Source organism: Chenopodium album, chromosome 8, assembly GCF_948465745.1.
Source record: "Chenopodium album chromosome 8, dcCheAlbu1.1, whole genome shotgun sequence".
Classification (NCBI taxonomy): Eukaryota; Viridiplantae; Streptophyta; class Magnoliopsida; order Caryophyllales; family Amaranthaceae; genus Chenopodium; species Chenopodium album.
In genome coordinates this window covers 64813308-64825109 of record NC_137841.1, presented here as the reverse complement: position 1 = coordinate 64825109, position 11802 = coordinate 64813308, and the positions used below count along the sequence as shown (strand labels likewise).

The window sequence follows — 11802 nt, the reverse complement described above, 5'->3', positions numbered from 1 at the left end:
TCTAATTAAATTTGATCTGTATGTAAAAACGAAAATCCCAAAATAAATACAATGTACATTACAAATACAAAGAATTACCCAGCCATTGATGATCTACAACTGACACAATTACTAACACACAATTTGATTGAACAAAAGTTGATTGATTTGGTTTTGTATTGATACGAAATTTTGTTGGTGATGTATGATGCTTCAATTTATAATGGTAGGTAACAAAAATTTATCGTATAATGATAGATATGTTTTAAGATATGGTTATAAGTATTTTTAAGTTATATTATTGGGCTAGTGTTAAAATAAATTTTATCTTGTATTGATAGTTATGATTATCAAATCCTAATATTGAAAATAATATTGTATTGTATGATATTATTTAATTATTAATACCCGATCAAAGTGTTCTTCCGTATTTCAGTTCATTTTTATCATGAATCAGTGGGGTATAGACGTATGGTGATGAAAATTGTTATATATTTAAATAATGATATTTATTATCATATGATATTTAATAATGATATTTATTTATCATAGAATATATTTATCAAAGAGTAGTGGGTGTTTAATACCATATGATATGCACGGCTCTGTTTTGGTGAAGATTTATCATATGATATGCATGGCTCTTTTTGGTGAAGATAGTTTTTAACCATCTAAAATTCAATATTTTAATGTAGTAGGTGTTTACTATCATATGATATTTAAATTAAAGATATTTCAAAGAATTTTATAACTTTATATTATCATGCAATGGTAAATGGATATCATGGCAAGAGTATTATATTTTAAATAAGATAATTATTTACATGGCATTAAAATTGGAGATACATCGAATCTTATTCGTCACTTTTATCTAGTTGGCGAGTGAATTTTTTAATTCTAAAATAAAATAGAAATCTAATTTTTCATTAGTCTAAAATCTACCTTTGCTTACATGGCGCTCCCAATGCTCTCCAAAAATGCCTACTTTATTTATATATATATATATTAGATTTGTATGAGAATATCTACAGATATTCTCTATTTATGTCAATAAATATAATAATGTTAACCATGGTATGGAACGTTTATAATTTTATAAATTTAATTTTAAATAATTCTTGATTATTTTTTCAAGTATTAGCATCCATACCATCACCTTTTTTTTTTTTTTTTTTTTTAAGTATTTTTTATTTTTTTTATTTTTAAGTAGTATGTGTACTACTAAATCCTACAGGAGAATAATGAGCAAGGAAGATCGTTTAAGTTTACTTCCAGATGATATTCTGGCCAGTATACTCTCTCGTCTCCAAATCGATTATGCTGTTGCCACCTCCGTCTTATCCCATCGATGGCGATACCTTTGGACTGGTGTCACCACTTTCAAATTTGAAAGTGATGGACGTTACGTTCCCGAAATAGCCTCAAACAAATTCTCCACTGTTGTCGTCGACATCGTTCGACAACTGACCTCTCAGACACTCCGTGTTTTCAAACTTCAGTTAAGTTCTCTGTCCAACTTATGTAACCCTAGTGTAGCAGACGCATGTTTCCAAGAAGTTTGTGGCCGAAACGTGGAGCAGATCATTATTGAAGTGAAAAATAATAATTTGTTTCTAATTCCCGCGTTTCTGTTTTCTTCCCAGTACTTGGTAGTCTTGATATTAAGAGGTATGATCAAGTTTAATTTGCCAGAAAATACAGATATTCAACTTCCGAATTTGAGGAAGATTAGTCTAAACTATCTTGTTAGCGTACCTCATCAGTTTATAGGGAGTTTATTTAGGTCTTGTCAACGTTTGATCGATGCAGATTTGATTTTCGACGACTATGGATATTGGAGATATATAACCCAACCTGAACCCAGACTGTTCTGAATATATCAGGGCCGAATCTGAGGTCATTGCAATTAAAGTTCTTGGCACGTATACACACCCAACGACCCAAAATCCTCATCGATGCACCCAATTTGGAGACCCTTTATATAAAAAGCTTTACTCCCGATTATTATTCCATCCAGAATTCAGTTAAATTAGTCGAAGTATCGATTCAAATGTACATGAATACGAACTATAACTATTTTGGAGAAGAAGATTGTCTAAAGGAGATGTTCAAGTTTGTCAAGAAAATGTCTAGTGTTAGGAAGCTTTTTCTACGGCTAAAGGCTAACGAAGAGACCAATGTTTATCGTTTTTTTAACTCTGTGAATCTCAGGGATATGACAACCTATCATAATCTAGAACGGCTTGAAACGGATTTGAATTATGATGATTGGAAATATTTGATGCTTTCGATGAATAGCTTTCCTAACTTAAGACACCTTAAAGTGGACTTAAACATGGATTCTTATACTGATGCAATGGATTGCGATTGGTGTGTACCGGAGTGCTTAAGTAAGTTGAAGACAATAGAGATATCTGGAGTACATGATATTTGTTATGATCTCATGTTGCTACAGTACATTCTAAGCAATGCACTTGTTTTGGAAAAGCTTCATGTCGAACGAATAGATTTAAACCTGATTGATAAAGAAGCGACACTATGTTGTTATTGTAAGTCTTTGTTCCAGCTACCCAGATCATCTCCAACTTGTAAGATTGTGTTTAGTTTACGTGGGTTTGTTAATATATCAAGTAATGACTGGAAAAACAGAAAGGTTACACCAGAAAATTTCTGCACATGATATAAGGACCTTTTGTGCCATCTTTTTTATAAAAGGGTCTTTGTCACAAAAAGGTCTAATTAAAAGGACCTTCTTCACAAATTTTCCTTTTTTTTTTTTTATGATTTTGATCATTTAATGGGCATAGGCTGCCTTGATGCTTAGCTTGGACAACATTCACTCACTGCTATATTTTTGTGCACCTTTTGCCTCTTATCAAGTCATATTGAAAACATAAAGAATAAACTGGATTGTGCCAATATAGTATGCTCATGTCTAATGAATTACATTGTTGATTGTTGGTTTAGTTAGCTGAGGATATATAAATGTCTCTCCTTGGTCAATCCTCTGTTTTAGGGGATTGGCAACCGAAGTCAATGATGATTGATAATTCCATAGAAAGCCTATCCAGCAAAGGTAATGGCCTAATGGGGCTGATCTAATGGCACAGGTCACATCGAGGAATGAACATTAGTGTATGTATCTGTCCAAGTCTCATCGGCAGTGGCGGATCCAGGATTTTCGAATTTATGAGTCACCGTCAATAATTGATCACTTGTTTCAATCCAAAAGTTATATAAAAAAAATTATATTTCACCAAAATGATTTCAATCCAAAAATAGGATATAAAAATACATACTATAAAACTATTACATTAAACTCACTTTATGATTTTTTTACTTAAAAACAAGAATTATTTTTTTAAAAAAAAAAAATAACTTAAGAGACCAGTTATTAAATATAAGAGGTCTCTTTAATGAAATATGAAAGCAAAAGGCTGACAAAAAGAGACCTGTTATCTAGATAACAGGTCTCTAATGACGTGGTGGCAATAGCAGCAACAAAGAGACCACCTATCTGATATTTTAATAGGCGGTCTCTTCTCTTTGATATTTAAAAAACTAACAGTGGGCTAATCTCAAATAGAAGCAACAAAGAGACTGCCTATCTGTAATAGGCGGTTCTTAGGGTTTTTTTTTTTTTTTTTTTTTTTTTTTTTGTGTGTTGGTGAGTCACGTGACTCAGTGTGCACCTTAATAGATCCGCCCCTGCTCATCGGCAAGACTAGAAAACTGGTGGATTGAAGTAAACAAGTTGTAGATTTACATGAAGCTTAAAGAGCTTGTTTTCATCAGTTCATGTAATGTTCAATTACAACTTCGGTCATTGTTGATATATTTGGTTTGAAATACGAAGGATCAATCTCTATAGTTTTATACTACTTCCGTTTCATATTATTTGCAATGATTTGACATAAAGTTGAGAGAAAAAAATGTCTAATCAAATAATATGAAACGGGGGTAGTACAAAGTTTTACTAATACTACTTCGTACTTTTTAATGATTAATAATATGGATGGATTATATCATCTCATCTAATTAAGATGAAATAGTTCTCAACTGAAAGCTGCTGCATCAGTGCTGTCTTGGACATTTTAGGGGCCCGTATTTCATAAATTTTTATATTATAAAGTTCACCAAAATTATTGATTATAGTTGGTCCTATGAGCATTTTTTTTAAAAGCAAATTCATCAATCAAACCCTCACAGCTATATTTCCAATACCTCTTTTTTTTTTTAAAAAAAAAAAGTCAAGAATTTAAACCCAATAAAAAAATTAATAAAGAAGAGAAATTCAATAATTAAAGCTAACATAATACGAAGTAGAATTTAGGTAATTAAAGAAAAGAAATAAATTAAAAGAGAAAGTAGAAAAGAAAAAAGGAAAATGAAAGCTCACATAAAAGAGAAAATGAAAATCTAAAAATACAAAACAAAAAGATAATTAAGCAAATAAATCAAACCCCTGCTTTAGTGCTTTTTTATTTCCTCTATTTGAACTTAAAAAAAAAAAAAATCACTTAAACTAAATAAGGGTTCGTTTGGCATCATTGTGGTTTTCTGTTTTTTGGTTTTTTATTTTTTTTTAAATCATATGATATATATCATGTAATGAATAAAAAAATAGTCAAATTTATTAAAATTATGATAATTTTGAAAACTGACAATCAAAAAGTGGAAACATCTTTTTCTTGTTTCTTTTTTTTGGTTTTTAGTTTTCAAAAAAACAGAAAACTGAAAACAAAAAACAATGCTAAACAAGCCCTAAGTTAATCTTTTTATTCATCTTTACATAGAAAAAAAGCAGTTATACTTGTCCTTAATACTACTTTTCATAAATTTTTCAAAGAATAGGTTTTTTTTTTTAAAAAAAAAAATATCAAAAAAATGTGGGCCCAACAAAAGGAGGCCTTGAGCGATTGAGCTCCCCCTAGTAGCCGGCCCTGTGCTGCATGATGATAATACTACCTCCGTTAACGGTTATTTGCAACATTAACCAAAATAGGGTGCTACTTATTATTTGCAACAAATCTATTTTTTTCCTAATATAGTAACTTTTTTCTGGTAAAATGACCAGAATACCCTCATTTAAAAATTATTAACACATAATACTACACATAATTACAAATTATTATAACTCTAATCTAACTTTTAATTATCTAACTTTTCCCCTCTAAAAATCAGATAAATCTCATCTACCCACCATTTCTCTCCTCCATCTTCATCTCTAAGTTCATCATCTCTCATCTTTTACGATCTTCATCTTTAAGTTCACCATCATCATCTTCTCTCATCTGTCATCTTCTTCCCTCTTCATCTCTTATCTTCTTCCCTCTTCATCTTCTTCTGTATCGTCATTTCTTCTCAGATCGTGGTGGATGTTAATGGTTTGTGGGTGGGTTTGGTAGATTAGGTGGTAATTTATGGTTCGGGGGTTGTTTTTGTGGTTTGTGGGTGGGTGTTATTCGCGGATGGTTGTTTCAATTCGTGGGTTGGTGTCAGTAGTGGTGGTTTTGGGCGGTTCGTTGGGGTAGTTTCGTGGATGGGTTTAGTTTTTGGGTTTCAGATCTGGTAGTTCTAGGGTGGTTCTCGTAGTTATTGTGTGGTTTCCATGATTCTTGGGTGGATTTCGGTGGTTTGTGGGTGACTTTCGTTGAGTTGTGAGTGGCGTGGGTGGTGGTTCGTCGGTTCTGGGTGGATTCCGTCAGTTCGTGGGTTGTCGGTGAGTTGTGGGTGATTGTCGGTGAGTTGTGGGTGGCGTGGGTGGTGGTTCGTGGGTTCTAGGTGGCGTGTGGTGGTTGTTCTGGGATGTTCTTTTTAATTGGAATTGGTTTTTTTTTTTAATTAAAATAATGTAGTTAATTACATATCCATAACTTTCAATAATCATGTTTAAGAAGTTTTACCTAGGAGTCCGCGCATGTTCCTTTCGTTGCAAATAACTATTAACAGAGGTAGTATTATTATTTATTAACTACTCCTGCTTCTTTTTGTTTATGACGCTTTGGCCATTAGTCTTTCAATAACGTAACAAGCAATAATGAACGGAGGTTGTAGCTTTCACCTTTACTAATATGTATTATGTGTAACTCATACGATTGTTAGCTTGTTGCCACTTATTTTTTAACTTTTAAGATTGTTCCAAAAAATTACTCCTTACATTAAAAAGCTATTGGATATTTAATTACGTTTGTTATCCTTATAACGCGGTGATGACCTCTTTCAGTACGGCGATGAAAAAGAAAAGATGGTGCAAATTACTACAAAGTACAAGCAGTACAGTGTTATTTTGAATTTTTTTTTATCAATATTCTCTCCGTCCCTAATATTTTATCTTATTTAATTTTCTATAGTTTTCGAGACGTGTTTTAAAACACTTTTATCTCTAATCTTATACGAAAAAAAACTAGACGTAAAAATATATACAATAAAACGAATCAAATATAATTTCACATGACTATATTATCTTTATAGTCAGTCAAATATTTTAAAGGCGGCTAAAACATATACACGGCCGTGTTTGGTAAGACAATAGAATTAAATGTACCAGAAACTAAGGAATAATTTTCAAACATTACGAATAATTTTCCAACTGTAAGGTCATCCAAGTAAATCCTACCACAAATATTTGGCATCCAAGTACATACTACCCACAAATACTTTTTTTTATAAATAGGCAACATTTCCTAGCAAAATCATCAAACAAATTATTACAGTACGTAAATCCTGAAAAATAATAACTCTAAAAACTAGTTGAGAAAAATGGAGAGCAAGAGTATTATGGTGATGGTTGTGATGTGCCTTGCACTGGCAGTCGGCACGGCCGCACAAAGTGCTAACGTGAGGGCAACATTCCATATCTATAACGCATAAAGTATAGGGTGGGATTATAACAAAGCGAGTGTGTATTGTGCAACATGGGATGCTAACCAGCCTTTGTCATGGCGTCAAAAATATGGTTGGACTGCCTTTTGTGGTCCTGCTGGTCCTACTGGTCGAGCTTCTTGTGGCAAGTGTCTCAGGGTAAGTATTCTCTATTCATGCTTTTTTGTTGTAAAGTTTGGAATGGTTTGAGTTTCATGATTGGTTTAATATTCTATTAATTAAAATAAATCTAACAAGATCTATACTACATTTTTTGTACGTTATGATAGATTGCCAAAAGTAATTATAGCATATATATTGCAATGATCAATTGGCTTTATTATGGAACCTTCTTTGGCTTTGTTTGTGGACCAAATTATCCTCCTCATTTGGGTTTCCAAAGCCCATTTCGTATTATCTCAATAAATATGTTTCGTAAATTACAACGAATAAAATGAAATAATGAAGTATATACTTCCTCTGATAGATATTGACTTCTATGCTACTAATATAATGCACAACTTTAATGATTAATATGTTTAACTTTCAATACATAAAAACTACAAGAAACTGATAGTTTAAAGTACAAATCGGAATACTTTTAACAAGATATCACATAATTATATGCGCATTATTTACGAAGTATTACATAAGAAATGTTTGACCACAATTTGCAACTAGTCAAATGTGGTCTTCAATGCAAGTCAAATGTTTCCACATTTTTTGTTTACCAGTTACAGATTGTGGTCAAACATTTCTTTATTTAATAGATAGAATAACTACTAAGTGAATAGAACACAATAATGATAAAAATAAAGAAATACTACTCTTTGCTTCTTGTCAAAAAAAAAAAAAAAATAGAACACAATAATAATAAGAAAAAATTGAAATAAATAATCCCACCTTTGCTTGATCTGCTCAAAATGAGCCCACCTTTGCATATTCCGGAAACGAGCCCACCTTTGCCCTCTATTTTCTCAAAACAAGCCCTTGACTGGTTTTGTAAGTTAGCAACCGGTTTTAGAAGGTGAATGCCACATGTCAACTTCTAATTGGTCCAATTTTTTATTTTAATTTTAAAAAATAATTATAAAAAAAAAACTTTTCTCTCCTCCCCCATATCTCAACCACTGCCAATGCCACTACCGTTCATCCCTCCTCCGGCTGCCGCCCCTGCCCTTCCCTCCAGCCACCGCCACTGCCACCTCTCCCCTCTTCGGTTGCTGCCCCTGACCTCCCGGCAGCGACAACCACCCCTCAACCACCTTCATTCACCCTGAATCCCACCCGCAACCTCCCCTCATTCACCCTGAAACCTTCACCCACCCCTATCATACTGGCTTGCCGCCCTAACTCACCCAAAAAACCACCAACCCACCCCCCTTAACTTACCTCCACCACTTAAAAGTCCCACCTATAGAACCTACTCAATTGGAGCATTAATTACTAATTGCTTCTACTTGTGCGCCAAATTAGTGATTCGGGGGTTCGCAAATTGTTTGCAAGTGACTTGTGGTGTTGTTGCTGTTATTTGGTGCGATTATTGCGGCTTGCGGTGTTTGGCAGAGGTGGTGTGTGCGGTTCGGTGGTGGTGCTGGGCGAGTGCAACAGGTTAGTTGTGGGTTTGAAGGTGATGTGAATGGTTGCGGTTGATGAAGGTCGGATATGAGAGGTGACGGTGGTGGTTGATGTTGTTATTTGGTGGTGTATTGTTGCTGAGAAGGTGATGCGGTGGCTTTGGTTGCGGTGAGGAGTGGCGAGAGGAGCAGGGATGGAAGTGTTGGTGGTGGCAGGGAATGCACGTGGGAAATGGGTGGTGAGGTGGAGCCGTGAAGGAGAAAGAGTTTTCTTTAAAAAAAAAAACAAAAAAAATTAACCTGCTCAATAGGTCATAGGAAAAAAGGCTTGTTTTGAGAAAATATAGGGCAAAGGTGGGCTCGTTTTGAGCAGGTCGAGCAAAGGTGGGATTATTTATTTCAATTTTTCATAATAATAAAAATAAAAGGTAGTAGTGGAATATGTACTATTGATTACGATTTATTTGTACAAAAAAATGTTACTAACGTGTATCCTAGCTATCCCTCTTAGCATTCGAAGCCCGAAGGATGAGATGATATGGGCATTTTCGAACAGTGGAGAGTACACTGTTAAAACTGCTTATCTCCTGGGCAAAGGTTGCGATCTTGATGCATTTCATGAAGCATGGGTAACAATTTGGAGCCTGGACGTTATCCCTAAGGTTCGTCATTTTATGTGGAGAGCCTGCACAGGAACGCTTGCTGTTAAAGACTATCTCACTTATCGCCACATGACGGAGGATAAGTACTGCCCATGGTGCCCGAGCGAACCTGAAACTCTACAGCATGCTCTGTTTGGCTGCTATGCTGTTAAGGATATTTGGAGGGAAGCAGAATGTGAGAAACTTGTATGGAATGGGGAAGGTTCTTTCGCAGACTTAGTGGTGGATTGGAAGGGAAACTCGAGCAAAAAGTGTCACCTGGGAGCTGTCTTACTTTGGCAAATCTAGAATAGGAGGAACGAGAAGGTGTTTAATGGAGTGGAGGTTGATCACCGCACTGTCATAGAGCGCTCCAAACGCCTTGTCGCAGATACTTTGCTGTACACAGAAAGGGTCTACGGGGGTACACGTAAACCAGCAACCCATAGCAGTCACAAGAACTGGAAAGCTCCACTCCACAACTTTATTAAAATTAATTGCGATGCTTCACTGAGTGATGTTGGGTGGGCAAGAGCTGGTGCTGTTGCGAGAGATTCCACTGGAACAGTCCTGTTTTCAGCCACTAGAAGGGTGCGAAGCTACTAGGATCCAATTGTTGCTGAAGGGAAGGCACTTTTGATGGCAACAAGGCTTGCTCACAGATTTGGCTTGAAGAGAGTGATCTTCGAATCCGACAACCTCTCCATTATCTCTAAACTCTCGAAAGCCTCCATCTTCTTGTCTGAACTTGATTCAATACTTGAGGATATTTTCTCCTTTACTGCTTGCTTTGATCTTGTTATTTGGTCTCATGTCAAAAGGGATGAAAATTGTGTTGCACATCACCTAGCTAAATTAGTCCCGTATGGAGTAGAGCAAGTATGGGTTAACCATTGCCCGTCTGAGATTAGTCCTTATGTACTGTCGGATTCTCTTCTTATTAATTAATATAAGCCTCCGCTTGTTTTCAAAAAAAAAAAATGTTACTAACAATAGTGATGGCGCAGGTAACGAACTTGGCAACGAACGCCCAAGCAACAGTGAGAATAGTTGATCAATGCAGCAATGGAGGACTAGACCTTGATCAAAACGTCTTTAACCAACTTGATACCAACGGTCTAGGCAAAGCTCAAGGCCACCTACAAGTCAGTTACTAATTTGTTGGCTGCTAAACCAGCTTCTAAGGACTTATCTAGTCAATTAGCCTATATGTATCTTTGCTTATGTTTTATGTAATGGTATCTAAATCAGCTATTATATGAATAAAAGGATATCTTATTTTATTGTATAATTACGGAGTATCTTCTTGTGTAAATGGGTATCTCAAAATTCAACAGGTTACCTTGGAAATCATGATATTGTAAAGGAATAGTTAAAGAAAAAACAACAAGAATTCACACATAATTACTTTATTTTTCCTTGACTTTAAATCATTAAACCCCATTAAAATAAAGTTTGTGAATAGAATTGTGCATAATAGCCAAAGTGTCAACAAAATGACGAGATATATTTTAGTAAGGTCAGAATAGTCAATAAAAACTCCTTATTTATGAGAGATATATAGAGCTATAATTAGAAATTGGCAAATGCTAATGAACGCCCCGGGGGCGTTGAATAAGCTAGTTAAAAGTAGAAAGATTAAATTAAAATTAACATTAATTACACCGGTCGACGCGTGATTTTGTCATGCTTTCCCAAATTAATATCACTTTAGGTATGATTTTAAATGCTTATCCAACGCCCTGGGGGCGTTCGTTAGCACGATCCTATTAAAAATCATTGATGACATCACTAATCAATTAAACTGGACGGAAATTTTCACTGAGAATATGATATGTTGGATTGTATGAGGATAGATGATGTAAACAATATTTTGTTTTAGTATTAGTTAATAGATTCAACTTTTAAAAAGACACAATTTTTTTTTATAGAGAAAATAGTCATTACTCTCTTCATTTCGCATTAATTAATTACAACACTTTTTATTTTTGGTCGTTTCATATTAATTAGTTGCAACAATACTATTTTTGGAATTGACGCACCATTATTTTTGTTTTGGGTGTTTTTGTCCCTCGGGAGAGTTACAACACGAAGACTGATCCGGTGCAGCCTGTACCTGCAAAACAAACGGAGACACCGGTTGGATGGTGCTCCGCCTCCGACGATCAAGTTAGTAACTTGAAAGGGAATAAAGAGTACGGAAATTTAGGTGGGTATCTGCTCGGATTCCAAGCTCAGATGTCTCTATCACAGGGACAGTGTGTAATAAATGGTAAAACGTTCCCTCCAAAAGAGGGAAATCTCCCTATTTATAGGTTCCTCGGGATTTGTGCCCCTGATTAGGTCACTGATCCCTAATCATTGGTGGACTGCGCCGCATTGTGGCTTTCTCGGGATTTGGGCCTGAAGGGCGCCATTTCTCCCATGTTTCTGGAGTGACACGTGTCAAGCAGGGATAGGTCCACCTTGGGTCATCCTGAGGCTGACACGTGTCATCCTCTGATTGGACCACGTGGCGGGGTAAAATTACCCTAAACATTTGCCCCTCACAAATGTGACGTGGCACGCCACGTGGCATCTATGACACGCGTCATGCTCCGGTTGGTGGTAATTTTACCACCAAAGAGTAACTGTTCGCCTTCCGAGTAAATTACGGGAATGCCCTCGTATTTACCCTCTATATATAGCCGTTTACCCTCATAATTTTGTACGTTTACAATAATTTTCTAGAGAAACAACTT

At 35.2% G+C, this 11802-nt stretch overlaps 1 protein-coding gene across 1 annotated transcript; it reads left to right on the top strand.

The window, feature by feature from the left end:
• The first annotated feature begins 1220 nt into the window (after nt 1-1220).
• On the top strand, nt 1221-1853 carry LOC145643198 (FBD-associated F-box protein At3g52670-like). The gene has a single exon (XM_081694352.1). It carries the CDS (start codon nt 1221-1223, stop codon nt 1851-1853), a length of 633 nt encoding a protein of 210 aa, XP_081550478.1.
• Nucleotides 1854-11802: the final 9949 nt, after the last annotated feature.